Raw genomic sequence first — 20975 nt, 5'->3', positions numbered from 1 at the left:
TAAATCAAATGAATTATAAAAATATTATACAAACAAGCAATGCGTGGGTCGGTGCACTAGTATATATATATATATAGTTGGGTAAATTGGAAAAACCACAATTTGGTCTTTTTAAATTTGTTAAGACCACGTACTAAAAATAAATGAGCTAAAAACTATTTAATCAGCTAGAAACCAGTGTGTTGTTATAATTGTATTAAAGATCCCTTCCTACAAATTTTTTGTGATTTATGAGTTTTCAAGAGCTATAAAAAAAAACATATCGAAAATTAAATGCTAAAAATAAAATAAAAAATGGCATTTTAAATTTAGTGGAAAATTATGTGGTGATTTTTGACGTTTTTTTAAAGTATTTTCATTCACGGAAATATAACCGAACATTATAACATTCTCTAATATAATATTCCACTACTTTATCTTTTTTCAATTTTATATCCTCTATCGTTATTTTCAGTTTTCAATTTCAAGTATTTCTCAGAAATAGTTTACCATTGTTAGACTGTATTTTTTATTGGCACTATTTTATTTATTTATTTATTTGGTTCAAGAAAATAAAATATATTTGGAGAACTTAGAATATATATACTATATATCTATATCCATATCTATATTTTATATATAATGTCTGAGTCATAATAAAACAAAATAATGTTTTGATTTATTTTTTGGGACCTCCAAAATACTTTTTTAACTCCACATTTTTTTTTCTGCATGTAAAATTAAATTTATGAAAAATATAGCAAAAAATTTTAAAAATCAGAAAATTTTGAATAATAATTTCATTTTTTATAGTAAGAGTACTTATTAAACAAAAATCGGCTAGATATTTACGCATCACGTGCACGTGAGAACTAGTTTAAATAAGATACTTGTCTGAATATTTGAATATGGTTTTTAAAATTTTAATAAAGATTTTGGAATATATTATTTTGAAGAAATAGAAAGATCGGGTGTGTAATTTTAGAAAGATTTATTTCGTCTGGGATATGTTGGAATTATTAGAGTTATTATTGTCTATATTTTAAATTCCAAATATAACTGCATAATAAAGATTTTTATGGGACTATAGTGGTGCTTCTATGAGAGAGGAAGGTGGAATGCGCTTTTAATGTCGAATATTTTAGAGTGAATATATTGTTTTTATACATTGCATTAATTTACAAATTTTTGCGTTTAACCAAAGATGAGAAGGAAAAATTGGTTAAATAACTTGAGGAGATCATTTTCTTTAAAAAATTATTGACTGAAGTTAAAAAAAAAATACCGAGAAGAACTCGTTCTCTAAAGTCAAAACTAAATGGTTGATTCCTCGATCGATTTTTAATCTTAATTATTACAGTTATGGAAATCAAGCGACTGTTTGTGAAGTTATGGTAACTAAGCTATAATCTATTTATCATTCTGGTTTTCTTGTATTTGTAATGGAACATCGCAAACACACATTTATTAAGGCAGCGTGGCCTATCTTTATCTTTACCCTAGAACATACAAAAACAACATTGGAATATACAGACACAATCCCATTTCACAGAGCGCAAACAAAATCCCCACTCGTGTCTACATCATCATCTATATCAACATCATCAATTTCATCAAGATCCATGCTTCCTCCCAACAAAATCCCACCACCTTTGAGAACTTCTCCTGCTTCCCTAGCCTCTTGTATTATTGCCAATGCTTCTTCAATACTCTGAGTACAATAATCGTCTCCGTTTCTCATCTGCAAGCTGCTTTCATCTTCTTCCACCAATTCTATTGGTAGGTTCTTTATAAACCATGGGTGCTTTTTTATCTCCTGGATTGTTATTCTCTGCAACAACCATTCACTCATAATAGTCAAAATGTTGCACCCTCGGCCGATGGAAAACAGATCAACTCAAGTGAATCATTAGAAAACACAGAACTGGAATATGTTGTCAAGTTTTCTCAATGAGGAAAATTAGAACTAGACCTTTTCGGGGTCGGCCACGAAAATTCTAGATAAGAGATGCTTGCATTCCTTCGATATTCTGACATAGTCAGGGATTGAATAGTGTACACTAAGTATTCTCTGGCAAAAGGAAAAAAAAAGTATATTGATGTTAGTTTGATCAAATTAAATGCAAATTATGAAACCAACAAATTAATGTTTCAACTTGGTAAACCGTCTCACATTTATTGTTTTCTTGAAATTTCTTGGATCATCAGCATCTTCAAATGGATAAGCACCAACTAACATCACATATAACGTTACCCCACACGACCAAACATCTGCAATCTTTCAAAACCAAGAAAAGTGTTACTGTTAACAAGTTAAGACTATTCGTGACACCCATCGAAAAGGAAAGCTTGAGCAACTATTAAAATTTACCTTCCCATCATACTCTTTTCTTGATAAGACTTCTGGTGCAATATAAGCAGGCGTCCCAACTGTTGATTTCGGTTGAGAATGCAACACAGCTGACTGAAATTTGAACACCGAATAAAGAACTAAGCCTATATACAAACTAGCCCTCACATGTAAGAAATGATAGATAAACAACCTTAGAGTATCCGAAGTCACATATCTTGAGACGTGGGGCTGAACTCCCATCCAACAATGTGTTTTCGAGCTTTAGATCTCTATGGCAAATTTGCTGCATTTGAAAATTATGGATTTTCACATTTTCTCGTGCGTGAATAAATAAGAACAATTTTGATTGGTTAATTTGGGTCCTAATTACCATGGAGTGGCAATAACTGACACCAGATATCAGCTGTTGAAAAAAGAACCTAGCCTGAAACAGATGAAAATGAATGAGGAGGATCAAATTTAAGTTTCAATATACTAAACAAAAACAACGAAGACATTCATATTTTAAGCTTCAAGATTGCTGGTACGCCGTGCACTCGAGATCATAATTCAAAACCAAAATAATATAGTTTATCAGGCGGGAGATCTTTCAAGTTCACCACTTCCATTGAGGGTACGTTGTAAACAAGAGCACTCGTGTTAGGCCATATGCCGGAGCATTCAAGAATCCTAGTTATTCGTTTAAAGAACCCTTAAACTCACAACCATTCCGCAACTCGCGATCAATTTAATTTTCCCATAGATTTTCCACCCGTCCCTCCCCTGTTTGTCATTTTACCTTATAAACATAAATATGAATGTTTCTTGATCCTTAAATCAAACTGTTGGTCCTGTTCTTGAACAAAATGTACCTCATCTTCACTGAATCTTCCTGCATTGCATATTCGTTCGAAAAGCTCGCCTCCAGCAGCATATTCCATTACTATGGCTAGATGGGTTGGAGTAAGCAGTACCTGAAAAATGCAACAAGCCACTTCTCAGCTGGTTATTTCAAGAAAAACACAAGATACAAACTGGAAAATTTTCAACTCTGAGATAAGGCATATTTCCAACACAGTACTGGGAAGAAGAAAATCCTCTAGTTTCAAACACATGGTTCGGATGAGTCGTTATACACAAACTTTAACCCAGAAAAGAAAACATTGATGAAGGAGAATCCAATAATCTTTGATGCCCTTTCACAATAGCATGTTACGGTTGAATAAGTGGTAAATAATCTTAAGATAAATTAAGTTCCCCTTTAACCAAATTCTTATACTTATCTCAGATCAAGTCAAAGATCAAAACCAAGAAACCGCAATTATTCACAAAGATCAAGAAACCATAAGCATGCCCAGAAAACTTCAATATTCACATATCCTCCTTATCTTCTCTGTATACAAGGCATAATATGCAAATTCTTAAAATCGATGTGTTGCGGGCTTCCAGACATTTTACCTCCTTGAATCTAATAATGTTTGGGTGCTTCAAAGACCTGTGATTCATAATTTCCCTCTGTACATGCTCATCAATCTGCAAATAGATCATCAATGAATAAAACATATTTTCTAAAACACAATTAAAGGCTTTCAATATTGAAATTGAAAGAGGGGCATAAAAATGTAACCTTTTTGCCCCTTTCGATGTACTTGACAGCATATAGCTCACCGTTCCTTTTATCTTTCACAAGCTTGGCCACACCAAAATTCCCAGATCCTATATCTTTCACTACCTCATACCTTTCCATTTTTGCACAAAGTGATGTTGCAGAAAACCCTTGAATTTATACCCCTCAGCTCCACTTTTTTACCTTGTTTTTTTTGCCCCTCTATTCATATATGTGGTCAGTTTTGTGCTTGTGTTTGTATATATTTGTAAGTCATAATAATAATAAAAAAAATGTTTGCGTGAGAGGTGTCAAATAGTGATATGTCCAAGTCCTGCAAACTGGAAAATTCTTGATCTACTAAGTTATGATTTGCCGATTTTACACGGACGACAGACAAAAGAATTGTTCTTGTTAGACGTGTACTGATTGGGAAATTATTTTATGACGTGCACATGCCATCTGGAACAATTATTTATCAACCCAAAAGAAAAGTATTCCCACAGCCCATTTCCCCTGCTTTCCAATTAGTGTGGTGTCAGCCCCCATGCTGGAACTTTTATTTTAAAATCAATGATGACGTCGTGATTCTCACGTATTGATGTAGGAGTGGTTGTTCGTGATTATGGCTCGAGCGAATAGCATTGATGGCGTTTTTATGACTTCTGTAGCGGAAATGTTAGTTGTTCGTGAGGATATTATCATTGTACTTCAGCACCAGCGGACATTTGTAATTGTAGGAACATATGCTTTTAAGGTGGTCAAATCTACTTCTGATCATTTCCCTTTTGCCGAGGCAGCGTCGAGTTTATTTGTGCTCGCAAGGCCATGCGATGGTCTGTTTAATATTGTAAAAGTTCCACAACCAATAGCTAATAGTTTTTTTTTTTTTTTCGTGTTTTGCTTCGATGGACACTATTTGACTTTAAGAAGTTTTGTCATTTGTTTTTGTGTATTTTTGCAAATTTTTGACTGGGTTAAGTTTATAATGAAATGTTGTTTTCATAAAATACAAATAAAAAACAGAAATTTAATCGGGCCTCATCCTAGAGTCTAGGCCCACACCCCATTTCGGCCCAAGTTTGTTTGAAACCGGTGTAGTCTAAAGCATTCCAGCTCTGATATTTTCCGCGTAATCCTCCGCCTCTCTCTCTTTGCAGTTTTCTCTCTCTAAAAGACCCCCGGATCTCGATGTCGTCCCAGCGCGAGGAATTCGTGTACAAGGCGAAGCTCGCCGAGCAAGCGGAGCGTTATGAGGAGATGGTTGAGTTCATGGAGAAGGTTGTCGGCGCTATCGACGCCGATGAGCTGTCCGTGGAGGAGCGCAACCTCCTCTCCGTTGCCTACAAGAACGTGATCGGCGCTCGACGCGCCTCGTGGAGGATAATCTCCTCCATTGAGCAGAAAGAGGAGAGTCGTGGCAACGAGAGCCACGTCTCAATCATCAAAACCTACAGATCTAAGATCGAGTCCGAGCTGTCCTCCATTTGCGACGGAATTCTGAAGCTTCTAGACTCGAAACTCATTGGATCCGCCGCTAGTGGTGACTCCAAGGTGTTTTACTTGAAGATGAAGGGAGATTACCATCGTTACTTGGCGGAGTTTAAAACTGGAGCTGAGCGGAAAGAAGCCGCTGAGAACACTCTGTCTGCTTATAAATCAGCTCAGGTTAGACCATCATTATTTCTTTTAAGTTTTTGATTGATTATTTGTTTATCTTGTTGCGTTTGGGTCTAGAAGAATTGAGATGTTGATTTGACATATCACTGTAATTTAGGATTTTTATGAATCTCCAGGTCTATTATCATCTATTTATCTGCCCATTTCGAAGTTTAAAGTTAGTATGACAACTGTTTTTGGCAAGTCCCTGCTTATTCGTATGGGAAGAATAAATTGTTTCTTCTGTTTCGTTGATGGAGGGATTTTAGTGAAGTGTGCTAGTGATTTCATGGGGTTAGTTTGATCTGGCTCTTTGTTTTTGTTTTAGTTCTAATGCGTATGACTGAGCTTTTGTATTCGATGAAAATGATGCACTGAAGTTTCGCATCGCTTGGTTTGTGCTTTTGGCTTGAATATGTGGGGATCTTACTTAGATTTCCGTCTTTAAGGTGACTGCACGAATGCATATTTTAGATCTGTATTACTTTTGCATTCGCTTTAGTTTGCGCATACCGATATTTTCATCTTCTGAAGTCTTAAGTGAGTGTTTTAAGTTGTGTGCAGGATATCGCTGTTGCTGAGCTGGCTCCAACTCATCCTATTCGGCTTGGGCTGGCACTCAACTTCTCGGTCTTTTATTATGAGATTTTGAATTCTCCCGATAGAGCTTGTAATCTTGCCAAACAGGTCGACCAGAAAGTGTCTATTCTTATTGCCAAGTCTCTCTTTTTTTTTTAGTTAAACTAATAAAAATAAAATCCATCGTGGTTTTGGTGAAAAATATTTCGTTTGGTCTGATGTCTACTTGTTTTTTTTTAAGGCTTTTGATGAGGCAATTGCTGAGCTAGACACTCTTGGAGAGGAGTCATACAAGGATAGCACCCTGATCATGCAGCTTCTCCGTGACAACCTTACTCTGTGGACTTCAGATATGCAGGTGTGTTTTTTTGTTTCTACACTCTTGAACATACCATCTACAAATAATATGGGCATGAATGTAGTTATTGATACATGTGACGTTCTGATGTAGGATGATACTTCTGAGGATATCAAGGAAGCATCAAAGCCCGATAACGAGTAGTGAACTTTTGTGGTTTTGTATTTGGGTATTTTTTCTATTGCCGAAGTAGTTTGCCTTTTTTTTCCAAATCATTTTACTGGTGTTTGACAGTCTTTGGTCTTCTAGTTTCTTTCTTTGGCATCAATTATGTGTTTCATTTATCTTCTAAATTGACTTATGTATGTTCCAAAGTTTGCTTATATTTCATGTTTAAGAGAGCAAGCCTTTTATAGTTCCATTGGCCCGAGATCAATACTCTTTGTTAAAATTCTTAGTTTGAATGTCAAATATTCATTGCATGTCAGGATTTTTTCAAATGCTGTTCCCAATTTTGAAAATGTTTTCAAACATGAGGTTGTATCTTGACAAGAGGATTCGAATGAATTTTGTTGTGACATGGAAGTCACACATCTCAAATGGTATAATATTGTCTTTTTTGGACATTAACTCTCATGGATTTGCTTTCGAACTTTACTCAAAAGACCTCATACACATGGAGATATCATTCCATCTTGTTGACTCGTGATCTTCATCTTGATCTTCCTATTTCCAACAATTCTCAATCCCACCATTATTCTCATTGTGATCCTCCCCTTAAGCTTTATATGTCCTCCAATCGAGGTAACTCTTCTTCACCGCGTTCGGTCATACTCTTCCAATATCGGGCTTTGGTTGCACAACAATCCTCCCCTCAGACGAAGTTTCACTATCATTCTCATTGTCTGGGCCTCACCTCAAGCCTTATCCGTCTTCCAATCGAAGTCATTCCTCTTCACCGTGTTGGGTGACACACCTTACATGAAATACCGGGAAAATCACTCACCTCGAGAGCTAATCAAAGATTTTTATCGGGAGTCATCACCATTTGTTTTAAGTATATGAGGATTCAACTTGCATGGATCGATCTAGATTCTAGATCATGACTCTGATACCGCTTATTGTGCCATGTAATACGTATATCTCCACAATGATACGATATTGTACACTTTGGGTCTAACTTTACGAGGATTTGCTTTTGGTCTTTACCAAAAAGGTCTCATACAAATAGAGATATCATTTAATGTTACTAACTCATGATCTTCTTCTTGATTCTTCAATGTGGGATTTTATTTGTATCACTTATAGTTTTCCCTCAAACGAAGTTCCATCATTATTCTTATGGTTCGGACCTCCCCTCAAGCCTTGTTTGTCATCAAATCGTGGTCACTTCTCTTCACTAGATTGAGGCACACGCATTATATGAAATACCGGGAGCATCACCTCTCAAGAGCTTATCGAGGATTTTTTTCGGGGGCCTCATCTCCTTCACTTTTAGTATCTGACGATTTCACCCACGTGGCTCGATCTAGACCATGACTCTTATAGCATTTGTAGTGTCATGGAAGTAACGTATCTCCACAATGATATGATGGCGTTCACTTTGGGGATAAACTCATATTTGCTTTGGGACTTTACCCAAAAGTTCTCATACCAATTGAGATATTATTTCATTTTATTAACCTATGATCTTCCAGTGTGATTTAGTCGCATTCCCAACAAATTTGAAGCAACTCCATTGTAATATTTGAATGAATTTAAAATGACTCCATGGTGAGATTGTTTTTTAAATTCAACACAATGATTCAAAAAAAATAACTAGTTGAGAATTTAAAATTCATTGTAAAATCCATTTATTCAATGAATGAATGGATTTGTTATTATGAATTTGATTTGTAGTTTCAAATCCATCAATTCAAAAGCTTGTGGATATCCAAGGCCTTTGAATTTTACGGAGGGCATGTTATTAATTTATCATGTTTCCATGCCTTTTATAATACAACGTGATTCGATTATGTTATTCTATCTCGTTGAGTAGAATTAAGATTTTTTTTTAACCAGGGTTTAGGGCAGAAATGGGACTAGATGCACATTCAGGCAAAAAAATTAAGAAAAAATAAAGCATGGTCAGCATAATCTTGTTTTTTGAATGCGGCTTTCCAAAATGCATGACGATGAATGCAGTGGGACATTTTTGTGGCATTCATGAAACTATTTGGAGCACTCTAAGCTAGTGGAAAAATGGGTGGGGGTTATGATTCTCTTCACCTCGGACACTTGTATGTTAATGATACACAAATGCACACGAAGTTTTGGCTCCCCCGTCATGGTTTGACAATATTTTTTTCATTGGCAACACCTAAACGTATTAATAAATAAATAAAAAATATAGCAACGGTTGCTGGTGGTTTAAGTTCCCAAATAGAACAACAATAATCCCCATTATTCACATACCAGTGGCCTGTGTAAGCCTCATATCTGAGCATCAAAGATAAACTTCCCATGTATAAATTTCCAATTCTCGTGTTATAGCTGAATATAGACCAAACTAAAGAAACTACATTGAAGAAAAACTACATGAATTAAACCAACACGTTAAGGGGGCAAGAAACGGAATATGAAAATCTAAGCACGTTAGCCTTTAATCCTGCGAGCTAGCTGGATGTCTTTAGGCATGTTGGTTACACCCTTGGCATGGATGGCACACAAGTTAGTATCCTCAAACAGACCCACAAGATAGGCTTCGGCAGCCTCCTGCAGAGTCAACACAGCATGGTTCTGGAAACGGAGATCAGTCTGCCACCGTAAAAATTTAATGGTTAAAAAAATATTATTAATATAAAAAGTTATTTTACCATGTGACAAAAACAACCACAGTTCCAATGGCAATCAATCCACCTTCAAATCTTGGGCAATTTCACGTACAAGTCTTTGGAAAGGTAACTTCCTGATCAAGTGCTCGGTGCTTTTCTGGTACATGCGTATTTCACTGTAAATGGCATTAACATGACCATCAGAAAATCGGTCATCAACAAAAAGAATTACATTACAACAGCATAAATGATTGTGGATAACTTACCGCAGAGCAACAGTTCCGGGGCAATATCGATGAGGCTTCTTCACTCCACCCGTAGTTGAGGCAAACTTTCGGGCAACATAAAATAACAAGACTGCGAATAGAACATGAATCAACAAGCACAAGACTAAATATCAAAAGGAGGGGGACCTTGGTAGCAAGTTGCTTCCTCTGAGCCTTTCCTCCTGTTTGACTTACGAGCAGTTTGTTTAGTACGTGCAATCTGCAGGTATGTCTAAGAAAAAGAAAAAACAAAATATAAAATCCATAAACGAATTTTACACAATAATGATAACGAGGACTAGCAAAAGAAGAACAAAGACACAACATTCTAAGAAACTAAGCACAATTCACATTATCTAGGAAATCAAATTGTAGTTTCTATGCTCACACTGTTAGCTTCATAAAGCCTCAACTCAAGAACATCCAATGATTATAAGAGAAGCACAAAATGGTTGCGTATCTCATGAACCTCGAGAAACTAAACGTAAAATCGAACCCAAAGTCAACATTAATCAAAACTCAAATTCTCTAGCAAAATAACAAGAAAAAAACATGTTAATAGCTTCGTAATCATCCCTGCACAATTTGAAAAATTATGAATGAAACCTAACTTCAGATTACATATAGAGTAACTAAACAGAACCTATCTAATTTATTTTTTTTTACTTATATCAACGTAGTTATTTAAAGTTATTACATACTGTATATGTTATAGTTTAATAAATAAGATAAATTTTTTAATAAAGAATAAAATCAAAATTTTGTCTAATTCCTCGGCCGAAATCCGATCAAACATGTATCAGTTAAGTTGTTATCTATCGTATACGGATTTACCAAAAGTTTATATATTAAATTGTTTTTTTAAATGTCAAAATCAATATTATGTGAATATTAATTATTCAAATCAAATAAAACACAATCTTTAAAAAAAAAAAGTCAAATAAAAGAAAATGTATTGAAGGAGAGACGAGGCGTGCGTTTTGTGCCGTGCCGTGCCGACCCCACACCGCCAGCAGACCGGGAGAAGTACCGAAATATTCCGACGCGTACTTTCAATTTCTTGAACGAAACTCATCATTTCCAAATTACCGATCGATCCCTTTTCAATTCGAAGTTTTAATCTTTCTGGAAAATTGGTATCACAAAATGTGGGTGTTCTATATGATCTCGCTGCCATTAACCCTAGGAATGGTCGTTTTGACTTTAAAATACTTCGCCGGTCCAGAGGTGCGGCGATATGTTTACTTCACCGTGGGTTACACCTGGTTTTGCTCGATTTCGATCATTATCCTCGTGCCTGCTGACATTTGGACGGTAATTTGTGATTTATATATTTATTTTTAATGTTTTGTAGCTGAATTTAGCTTGTTGGATTTGCTCAAGGTTCTGATTTTTATTTTTTATTTTGGTTTTGATTCGAATGATCTGATTTGTTTTATCGTTTTTCTCGGACTATTGAATTTAGACGTCCAATCTCTTAAGCATGACTTAGAAGAGAGTGTGACTTTGTTTGTGAATTTAGATTTATTCAATGTCTTAATCTTGTCTAGCCAAATCCTGGAATTGTTGAGTTAAATGTTAACTCTGTTTATTTGGACTCTTGACCTGCATTTGTTTTGTTCCTGGATTATACATCGAAACATCAGTGGTCCTTGAGAAAATTCAATTTTATTTTTAGCTTCGGTTGGTTACTTGATTTAGTCTGCATTTCTGCCGTTTAGTTATTTCTGTTGAGCAAAATTTAAGATGACCTTGGAATTTGGTTGGTTGGCCTGCATAGTATTTAAATTTGTTAGCATAGTCAATATATTCACTCTAAATGCTTATTTTTAGTTGTGGCGCGGTTTGATGAGGAATTGAGGACATAATAAAATCTGGGACTGGTCTGTCTTATTTCCACTTCAAATTAATCAACTTAGAGTCCAGTGCAGTGTGAACTCAAGTGCTCACATAAGTTTTCCATGTTTCTAGGACAAAGCTATGATACATATGTGCTCCATATTTCCTCATTTGATATTTTTTCCTCATGCACATGTCACAGCCTGTTCTACTTAATATTATACCTAAGAAATTGATGGTTCCTCCGATTTATAATCTGCTCGATATTTTTTGGCAGTATACATCTGTGAATTTGAATAAAATTAATGTTTTTCTTTTCATGCAGACAATAATTGGTCATGATAATGGCGGCATCTCTTTCTTTTGGAGTTGGTCATACTGGAGTACATTTTTGCTCACATGGTATGCTGTTTTTTTAGGACTCTGTGTTCATTAATAATTAGTTGGAATTAACAGCTTATGGTCAGAACCCCATTCTTTCTATCCTTTTTTCTACCTTGATGGTCTTGCGAGTTTTTTATATTACTGTGTGTTTGTCTTATTTGAATTCAGCTGAGAGTCCACATTTCTGTTAGTAAGTTTTATGTTCTTCAAAGATAAAAGTGTTTTCAGACTTCTTGGCTCATACTTTTTTCCATTGTAAACGGACTTAAGTATTCCCAGTCGCTTCTTCATTTTTGTGGCATCTGGCATCGTACTTTAAATTGCATTTGTTAAAGGAATCTAATATTCAAACCCTCGGTATCCAACTGGGCTATTTTAAGTTTTTGTTACTTCTTGGAATACTTCACGCACTGCCATGAACTTCGATTCCTTGGGGAATATTGGTAGGAAAAAAGAAAAATTACGGGTGATATGGTGGGAGTGGAGGAATGGTTAGTACTACTCCAATTACGGGGGATATGGTGGGAGTGGAGGAATGGTCAGTACTACTCCGTGTGCACTGACTATGTTTTGTTGGTGATTGCTAGTGAACACTAATATGACATTATAGGCGTTCTATTATTTTTAATTGCATGCAGATTCTCATTATATTTATTTGATGGAATCATCATATGCTCGAAATATTTATTTATTATGTTTTCTCACCTTTCTGAGCAGGCTTGCTGTGCCCCTCATACAGGGTTACGAAGATGCTGGAGACTTTACATTGATGGAAAGATTGAAGACTAGCATACGTGTAAACCTAGTCTTTTATTTGATTGTGGGGTCCTTTGGTTTTTTGGGACTTATTCTCCTCATTACCATGGATGAGAAATGGTTTGTTTCTTCTTCTCGTAAAATAGTTTATTTTCATAACTTCTGTTAGGAATAGCTGTCTTGGTATTCTTCGCATGTTTTGGATCTGTTGATGCCTAGTGGAAGATACACTTTCTTCATGGAACATATATAATTTGTGAGGTGTTTAGTAGTTTTTGTCTTGAGTGTACTAGTGTGCTGCTAGTAAACATATTTTTGGCCTCCACTGAACTAGTGTTTGCTGGAATTTACTACAGCCGGAAAAACGTGCATGTTTTTTTCTAATTGTAGTTATTGCTGAGCCGGAATACTTTCTTGTTTACTGGGATGGAATTGCAATTTTTTTAATCAATATACTAGTTCGATAAAAAATGCTTTCGAAGTTGGAATAGGTTGATGAGATGACAGATAATGAATTCTTTCTGTGCAAATGTTTGTTAAATAAACAGAGAACAGATTCTAAGAGTCATTAAACAATTTTGTTCTAGATTTTTGTTAACGACCGTTCGTCAGACATAAACAAACTAACATGATTATGTAGTTTATGCAACTCTGACCTAATATTATTCCTTTAGAACTTTTTTGGTGTCGGTTGATGATAGTTTACTATTATGACAGTGAAGTAGATTAACTGGTTTCTTCAAACTTGAGTTGCAAGCATCTATATCATTATTACTGGCATCTTTGACAGGCGTAAACAAGGTATATTGGGTTTTGCAATGGGATGCTCAAATACATTTGGACTTGTGACTGGTGCATTCCTTCTTGGATTTGGTTTGAGTGAGATTCCAAAAAATCTCTGGAGAAATGCTGACTGGACCATTCGTCAAAAGATTCTATCACACAAGATAGCTAAAATGGCTTTGAAACTTGATGATGCCCACCAAGATTTGTCAAATGCCATTGTGGTTAGTATGTCATTAAACATATGCTTCCAATTTGATATACAAGGTCTGTTGGTAAACAATGCCATGTTTCTTTGGATCTGTCCGGAACATAATTAAAGTACTTGGAATCTGTGCACGAATACTGTGTGAAATTTCCAAGTCTTCCTCAACTTTCAAGCTAGATGTGTTTTCTTCAATTAATGATCAATAAACCCACTTATCTGTTTGTTAGGATGGGGTTATGCTGGAACAATTTAGTATGATTTTTACTTTTTTATGTGTTGTTTGCCGTTCTGCATTATTAGTTCCAGGTCACTGTTTATGGTAAAACATCTATCTTTAGTGTTTAGTATGTTTCTTGTTTCAAACTTAAGTATGAAAATTGTGCTAGAAGACATGGACCCAATAATAATAGAAACTTCTCATGCATAGCTTGTAAAAAACCTGTGAGTCATTTCCCAATTATATGCATGAGCCAAGCTTGTACGTTAAATTAAGAAAGAAAATGTAGCTGAGATTTTGTTCTGTCCCCCTCACGTGGCTATTATCTTCCATTTCAGTGAACTCATAATTATGATCTCTGGTCTCTTTATCTTTAAAATTTGTATTCCTTGTTTTAAGTATGTGTAAAGAAAGTTTAAGACATTCACCTATCCATTTAGTTCATTTTTTTTTTACTTTTTTGGCTTTTTTTATTATCTTTTCAATCTTTCTTAATTTCCTATTTCTCTGTTGGATTTTCATAGGTCGCTCAGGCAACGTCAAAGCAGATGTCTAAGCGTGATCCATTGAGACGTCATATGGATGTCATTGATGACTTTTTAGTGAAAATGGTACTTTGTTTCTTGCAATGTAGTTATTCCACATTATTATAATTTATATGTTGTATGAAGTTTCAATTTTTTGTCTGTATCCCAGTTCAAAGAAGATCCTTCCTTCAAGCCACAAGGTGGTCGTTTGGGAGAAAATGATATGGATTATGACACTGATGAAAAATCAATGGCAACTTTAAGGCGTCACCTACGGGGAGCTCGAGAGGAGTATTATCGATGCAAAAGGTGTATTTATTGTGTGAAAAGTATTTTTAGGGTCTGGAGTGAATTTGTTCCATATTATAATTCTATGTTCCTCTGGTAGTGTCATTTCATCTACCTGTCTTCGTACGCTCCAATCCCTTTTAATCGCCGTTATGATATCTTCATATCATTTCTTGTAGTAGTGTTAATATGCCATAGCTTTTTTCATGGCTTTCCTTTCTCCCACGTAAATGCTTCATGGGTCATTGTGATGCATATTGTGGCTCTTTCATAATTATAATCTGGATTATATTCCTTGAGGCTTTTGCATTTAACTATAACTTGCTGACTTATCAAGGGTTTGTTATACTTTCTTGTTTTGTAGTGAGTACCTGACTTATGTCATGGAGGCGCTTGAGTTAGAAGATATAGTTAAGAGTTATGAACGACGCAGCATTACTGGATGGTTTGCACCTTGCCTTCCTACTCGTACATCATACCAGAATTTAACTCATCAACCACAATTTGCATTTGAATTAAGAGTTTCCAAATTTGTTAGTGATATTCAAAGAAGAGTTTGTTCTAAACTATCTAATTTCACACAAAGAATCATAAACATGGTGTGCTTGATCTGATCATTGACATAATTTAATCATACTTCAAGCTTGCCAGTGATTATATCTGACTTGATTGTTTTAATGCTCGTATTCACTCAATAACATTAGCCTGATAATTGCATTAAGACACTATGGGCGACTTAAGCGGAATATCTGAACTCTTATTTATGATGCAGGAAATTTGTGTCGAGCTTGAGACCTGAACGAAGTGGTAAATTAGGCTCTTCCTTCGATATGGCAGGTAATACATTGCTTCGATATGCCACATGTATTTGAATAAGAATACTGATAATTTTAACATGTTTCATCCATTTGGACAAAAACAAAATCTATGTTTCATAGCGTGCAAGTTTTGACCTTGCACTGCCTATAAAGATTTAATCTGAATATGAGGGAAAGCACTAAACTGTACTTTATTTAAACTTATAATATTCCTGTCTAGAAGAATTATCCAGTCTAATCATAGGCTCCACGTAGTTTGATGATTGATAGTGTTTTTCTCCTCAGAGTTTGTATGGCAGTGTATCTTGCGGAAGCATCTGAAAAAGGTCTTTGCTGTTGTCCTCGGTTGCATGTCTGCTGCTATACTCCTGGCTGAGGCCACTATGTTGACTAGTGGAGTTGATTTATCTTTATTTTCGGTCCTCATAAAATCTGTAGGAAATGAAGAGGTTTTGGTGCAGGTATGGGTCATGACATGACATCGTTAACAAATTTATCTTGACAATTGACCTGTGATCTCAGTAAAGAGTCTCTTAACGTTTTTTTTTATTTGGACTGTTCATTGCAAAGTTTTGTCTTGATCTCTGCTGAATACAGATTATGAACTTCTGGATACTATTTTAGCAGTGCCTGAAATTTTATTATTTGAAAAATATTTGTAATTTTATTTTCTGCATTTACCCTTTTTATATTGTGCCAGCATCAGACAATTCATTTGATGATCAATTTTTATCTTTCTACGGAATGAATGAGGTTGGTTCAACCCGAAGTGGAAAAAAGAAATATGTGAAAAAAATTCTTCTAAAGAGCCACAGACACATGGTGGATGTGATGTGGGACTATGTGGGAAACACTTTTCCTGCAGAGCTGTCCATAGATCAAGAATAACCAGCCAGTGTGGAAAATTTGATGAAATTAGACTTCCATCATAAATTGTTCCTTAGAGGAGCTTATAACTTCTTGTGATAGTTATGGCTATCTCTATCTGATTTTCCTCTCAGAGCATGATTCACCTTTGTGTAGGTCTTTAGCTTCTGTTATGCTCCCTAAACATGTTTTTCACCATGTAACTAGAATTCTTGTGTGAAGTAACTGTTGGTGGTTCATTTTTTTTCTCTTTTTTGCATGCTAAATATGTTATGTTTTGTATTATTTTCCTTTTCGCGTTGTTGGTACGGTTTTTTCCTTTCTGTTGACTTGCACTAAATATCAGTCTCTCAGATTTTTAGAGAGTTTTTTATGTGTCACGTGACTCACATTGATTTTTGTGTCATATGTCTTCCTTATTGTAACAGGTCTGTGCCTTCGTCCCTCTGATGTATATGTGTGTTTGCACGTACTATTCATTGTTCAAAGTTGGAATGCTAATGTTTTATTCGTTGACGCCAAAACAAACAAGCTCTGTCAGCTTGCTGATGATATGCTCGTAAGGTTTTTATTGTTGTTTCACTGTCGTTATTTGGATAGTTGTAATATTCTATCGGCTAACAATTCTTTAATTTGACTGCCAGGATGGTTGCTCGTTATGCACCTCCAATTTCATATAATTTTCTTAATCTCATTAGTTTTGAAAAATCAAAGAAGACTATATTTGAAAAGGTGAGCTTTATATGGTATTGTTAAGCTGTTTATGGAATCGTAACATATTTTGTTACAAGGTTCAGTTTTATTATTCTTTTATTCTTGTTTTATTGCTTCATACATATTTTTTTTGCTGACGGCTTATTATTTGTTTGCATGGGATCTTCAGCACCATTTCCTACTCCAACCCTTGCTATGCCCACTCTCTTGTTGCTATGTGTCCGGTTAATTTTGATTATGGATTTTATTTAATTTAAAAATTCTGATGAACCGGACACATGGCACCAGGAGAATGGATGTTGTAAGAAAGGTAGGAAATGGCACAAAAGATTGGAATTGATTTTAGTGTCTCGTCTTTATAACATTTAACATATTCTTTACCTCACATGGAAATATGGTGCGGTACCCAATAATTTTGGTTAAAATAGAAAATTTAGTTTATGTGATTCGACATGATTGATATATGGTTGCAGCGCATGGGGAAGATCGATGAAGCAGTGCCTTTTTTTGGGGAAGGATTTAACAGAATTTATCCCCTTATCATGGTTATCTATACAATCCTTGTGGCAAGCAACTTTTTTGATAGAATCATTAGTTTCTTTTGTAACTGGAAGATTTTTAAACTTCACACGGAAGCAGATGATATGGATGGTTTTGATCCTTCTGGGTTGCTTATTCTACAGAGAGGTAAATAAGCCATCTTACTTGTCCCGTAGCAATGTAATTTTACACAAGGTTCTAATCATATGAAGTCCTGCTCACTGCCCCCTTTCTCCTGTTTTCAGCAATCTAATGTGAATGGGCACAGTTGTAAACTAGAGTTGAAATATAAATTGCTCACAACATATTTTTACCTCGTCGTTCTTTTAAGTGATGGTGATCTGTTACTGATCCAACATCTCCATAATCTTAATTAGGGTATTATAATTTGCCCTTTAAATAAGAAGATAAAGCTTACGTCGGGCATGGGTAATAGTATTTTGTCCTATTCGTTATATCTCATCATTACTAGGTTGTGTAAATTGACAGAAAGGACCTGGCTGGGACAAGGGCGGAAAGTCGGGGAACATGTTATTCCACTGGCTCGAAATTTCAATGGTGCAAGCTCAGATCTAGAGTCTGGCTTCAATAACACCGTATGTGATCTTTCTCTTGCAGATTTCCTTTTGGTTAACTGTAAACGAGCTCCTAAGTATCATAGCAGCTTACCCCAAATGCTTTATACCACTCACCACTCACAAACTTTGTTGTGGTCGTCGTACTTACATATTCGCTATGAAATATCTTTTTGTAAGTCTCTACACATGGTTTGTACTCTTTAATTCTTAATAATGATAAGGTAAATCGCATAGGATAACTCCCTCAAAATGAAGACGACATCCGAGCTGAGCGAAGCGGATACCAAGGGAAGTTCATCGAAGCCTTTAAAAGATGACAGACGGAGGTATTCGGGAAGCAAAGAAGTCATTAGCAGCAAATATGCTGCAATAAGAGAACAAAGCAAATCCACATCCAATAATACTACCCCAGTCGAGACAATCCCTTCAGCTAAAGTCTCATTGCTTAACGATACGAGCTCTCATCCTAGCAACGCCTCTGGTGTTCCATCGGGTTTAGCTTCAAAATGGGCATCTATGAAACAAGGTTTCCAGATATTTAAAGCCAATATGGAAGCAAAAAAGCTTATACCATTACGACAAGTCCAAGAAACAAAACTCTTGTCACGTGCATCATCCTCTGAGTCCCTCGATGAGATTTTTCAGAGACTGAAACGTCCTGCAGAAGATCATGGTCGTTCAAGCGATGACGAGGAAGATGATCATGAATTCAGAGCTTCAGCTCCGAATAGGTAACATTTTACAGCCGTGACTATATTAAAGATATTGAATGTATTCACTGGAATCCAAAAAGGCCACAACCCTACCCCATTTTTTGTAGCTATTTTCGATTGTACATGGGGGCATCATACGAGCTAGGGCGAACAGGAGTAGTTGATTTTGACTATAAATCTCCACCAACAGCCCCTAAGATTACTCAAAAGTATGGTCTTTGAATTGTCCTTGTACTAGTAGCTCAAAGGGTATAGAAAATTGTAATCTTTATAATTTATCTTGTTTCACTGAGTGCTAAACCTAAAACAAAAAGAATCATATTGTCAATAAGTATAGTACTATAGCATTTGCAAAATGAGAAGCCTCTGCTGTAGGCTCGAATTGTTACAATCCGATTTTCCCTCTGACCATCCACTCCAAGATGAGTGAGTTATTTGTGTGGACTCACAAGTTTATTAAAAAACTCAACGTTGAGAGTAGATCGAATTCGAAATTCAATTATAATTTTTTTGAGTAGGTTTTTAGTGAGACGGTTTTATGAATCCTTATCTGTTAGACGAGTCAATCTTATCGATATTCACAATAAAAAGTAATACTCTTATCATAAAAAATAATATTTTTTTAAAAATGACTCAAATAAAATATATGTCTCACAAAATACGATCCGTGAGATTTTAATATAAAATNAAAGTAATAATTTTTCATGGATGACCCAAATAAGAGATCCGTATCATAAAATATGACTCGTCTCACACAAATTTTTATCTTTTTTTTTTCCTGGACAGAATAAAAACTCCCAGCCTGCCTCGTTGGGTGTGAATATATATATTATTCTGCGCTGACAATAGTATTAATAGGAGTTGGTATTGGTTCAGAGTCGCAGAAATTGGGACGTTCTCAGCCGCATCGGGATCTGGGTTTTATTTATTTGTATATTTAATTAAAAATTAATTAAGTTAAATGCAAAATCGATGATGGTAAAAATGCTTTTCACGAGTAACTTGATCGATTTCAATTGAATATGAGCCAATTTAAAATATTCATATACTAAAATATTACGATTAATGAAAAATATCTATAGGAGTCAAGCGTGGGAGTTCACAATTTCTAGAGATTTTGCGTGTTATATTGTTTTACTGTCTTATTTTTTATAATTAAAACAATATATAATTAGGCATAGGAGGATTTTAACTGTTGATAATGAATTTAATAGGAATGCTAAACTTATTTAATTTAGGCCGTATCTTTCTTTGTTATCATATCCTTGATTTTTCATTTTTTAAAAAAAAGTTATAAATAAATTGAACAAGCATATAATAGTTTTAATTATTTTTTTTAATCAACCTCCTGTCACGTAAAGTAGTAATTAATTGATGAGGGCCACTATTAATTAATGCAGATTAAAATATTCAAAGTGTAGACAATTATGTCATGAAATGATTCTTCTTTTTATGTATGACGTTAATGTAGATAAATAACGTATATTTATTAAATATTTTCAAACCTTTTATTTAAATATCACCTGTCGATTTATCAGAGGTTCACCAATAAATTGAAATAGAGCGATGGATGGTCATCTGTTCTGATAATGATAGTATTCAAAAAAAAAGAAAAAAGAAAAAGGAAAAAAAAAATCAACAGTAATAGCTTGTTATGATTTAAAATAAATATTCTGGCAAAACTAGGAACTTCTATTTTTTTAAGTACACTTGTGATAAGGTGAGGGTCAGGTTTCTATTTTGAAAAAAAATGTTTACGTCAATCAGCTAACAAGATGTTGGGGTCGTAATAATGGTTAAGATGTCTCGTATCGATTAGATATAATTCTTGAGAGTTTTATGAAAATGGACAATCCTTAATTATTAAGTTAACTTTTGAGTTTGATTTAAGTTCAAGTCTCAATCTTAATATAATATCAGAGCTCGGACCCATCGTTAGGTGTTTGATTGTCGCAACCTGTTAATGTTTTCATGTTTCAGTTGTTCATCACTAGACGTGATGAGATGTGTTAAGATGTCTCATATCGGTCGGATAGAGTTTCTGTGAATTATATATATGGAGTTAGACAATACATCTTTTTTGAACTAGTTTTTAGAGCTGAGTATGATCAAATCTCAATTTTAATAAGTATGAATCTCTATATGCTTTTAATATTGAATAATTACATCTTTTCGCCTCCATAACGACCATATATATAAGTTGAAGAAGCG

At 35.0% G+C, this 20975-nt stretch overlaps 4 protein-coding genes across 4 annotated transcripts; 2 read left to right on the top strand and 2 right to left on the bottom strand.

Annotated features, from left to right (window-relative positions):
* Window positions 1-1372: 1372 nt before the first annotated feature.
* Window positions 1373-4254, bottom strand: LOC140970991 (serine/threonine-protein kinase SAPK2-like). Its single transcript, XM_073433015.1, has 9 exons — window positions 3939-4254; window positions 3770-3844; window positions 3184-3285; window positions 2703-2756; window positions 2523-2615; window positions 2351-2443; window positions 2153-2257; window positions 1952-2050; window positions 1373-1810 (listed from the first exon to the last, which is right to left on the bottom strand). Exons 1-9 carry the CDS (start codon window positions 4056-4058, stop codon window positions 1526-1528), a joined length of 1026 nt encoding a protein of 341 aa, XP_073289116.1. The 5' UTR covers window positions 4059-4254; the 3' UTR covers window positions 1373-1525.
* A 778-nt stretch (window positions 4255-5032) lies between these two features.
* LOC140970990 (14-3-3-like protein 16R) lies at window positions 5033-6874 on the top strand. The gene is made up of 4 exons (XM_073433014.1): window positions 5033-5585; window positions 6141-6263; window positions 6397-6513; window positions 6607-6874. The coding sequence occupies exons 1-4, from the start codon at window positions 5109-5111 to the stop codon at window positions 6655-6657; spliced, it is 768 nt and encodes a 255-aa protein (XP_073289115.1). The 5' UTR covers window positions 5033-5108; the 3' UTR covers window positions 6658-6874.
* Window positions 6875-8896: 2022 nt separating this feature from the next.
* LOC140957914 (histone H3.3-like) lies at window positions 8897-10610 on the bottom strand. Its single transcript, XM_073415339.1, has 5 exons — window positions 10563-10610; window positions 9680-9764; window positions 9533-9623; window positions 9352-9442; window positions 8897-9249 (listed from the first exon to the last, which is right to left on the bottom strand). The coding sequence occupies exons 1-5, from the start codon at window positions 10608-10610 to the stop codon at window positions 9088-9090; spliced, it is 477 nt and encodes a 158-aa protein (XP_073271440.1). The 3' UTR covers window positions 8897-9087.
* On the top strand, window positions 10465-19052 carry LOC140970989 (uncharacterized). Its single transcript, XM_073433013.1, has 14 exons — window positions 10465-10846; window positions 11697-11773; window positions 12473-12631; window positions 13302-13518; window positions 14244-14330; window positions 14416-14555; window positions 14899-14979; window positions 15307-15371; window positions 15638-15813; window positions 16648-16778; window positions 16864-16951; window positions 17407-17620; window positions 17963-18069; window positions 18286-19052. Exons 1-14 carry the CDS (start codon window positions 10679-10681, stop codon window positions 18784-18786), a joined length of 2211 nt encoding a protein of 736 aa, XP_073289114.1. The 5' UTR covers window positions 10465-10678; the 3' UTR covers window positions 18787-19052.
* Window positions 19053-20975: the final 1923 nt, after the last annotated feature.

This window comes from Primulina huaijiensis, chromosome 2 (genome assembly GCF_012295235.1).
Source record: "Primulina huaijiensis isolate GDHJ02 chromosome 2, ASM1229523v2, whole genome shotgun sequence".
Taxonomy (NCBI): domain Eukaryota; kingdom Viridiplantae; phylum Streptophyta; class Magnoliopsida; order Lamiales; family Gesneriaceae; genus Primulina; species Primulina huaijiensis.
The sequence above is the reverse complement of the archived record's forward strand: the minus strand, read 5'-3'. Positions and strand labels throughout refer to the sequence as shown.

What these genes read in the sequence shown, in the direction of transcription:
- LOC140970989 (XM_073433013.1), top strand. Translation starts at nt 10,679, where the DNA reads ATGTGGGTGTTCTATATGATCTCGCTGCCATTAACCCTAGGAATGGTC. An exon ending in CTCTTCCTTCGATATGGCAG is followed by an intron (nt 15,372 to 15,637) that starts GTAATACATTGC and finishes TTTTCTCCTCAG; the next exon opens with AGTTTGTATGGCAGTGTATC. An exon ending in AGCTTGCTGATGATATGCTC is followed by an intron (nt 16,779 to 16,863) that starts GTAAGGTTTTTA and finishes TTTGACTGCCAG; the next exon opens with GATGGTTGCTCGTTATGCAC.
- LOC140970990 (XM_073433014.1), top strand. Translation starts at nt 5,109, where the DNA reads ATGTCGTCCCAGCGCGAGGAATTCGTGTACAAGGCGAAGCTCGCCGAG. An exon ending in CTGCTTATAAATCAGCTCAG is followed by an intron (nt 5,586 to 6,140) that starts GTTAGACCATCA and finishes AGTTGTGTGCAG; the next exon opens with GATATCGCTGTTGCTGAGCT. An exon ending in TGTGGACTTCAGATATGCAG is followed by an intron (nt 6,514 to 6,606) that starts GTGTGTTTTTTT and finishes GTTCTGATGTAG; the next exon opens with GATGATACTTCTGAGGATAT.
- LOC140970991 (XM_073433015.1), bottom strand. Translation starts at nt 4,058, where the DNA reads ATGGAAAGGTATGAGGTAGTGAAAGATATAGGATCTGGGAATTTTGGT. An exon ending in GAAGATTCAGTGAAGATGAG is followed by an intron (nt 2,757 to 3,183) that starts GTACATTTTGTT and finishes CATCTGTTTCAG; the next exon opens with GCTAGGTTCTTTTTTCAACA. An exon ending in GTGACTTCGGATACTCTAAG is followed by an intron (nt 2,444 to 2,522) that starts GTTGTTTATCTA and finishes TTCAAATTTCAG; the next exon opens with TCAGCTGTGTTGCATTCTCA.
- LOC140957914 (XM_073415339.1), bottom strand. Translation starts at nt 10,610, where the DNA reads ATGATGAGTTTCGTTCAAGAAATTGAAAGTACGCGTCGGAATATTTCG. An exon ending in GGAAGCAACTTGCTACCAAG is followed by an intron (nt 9,624 to 9,679) that starts GTCCCCCTCCTT and finishes TTCTATTCGCAG; the next exon opens with TCTTGTTATTTTATGTTGCC. An exon ending in AAATTGCCCAAGATTTGAAG is followed by an intron (nt 9,250 to 9,351) that starts GTGGATTGATTG and finishes TTACGGTGGCAG; the next exon opens with ACTGATCTCCGTTTCCAGAA.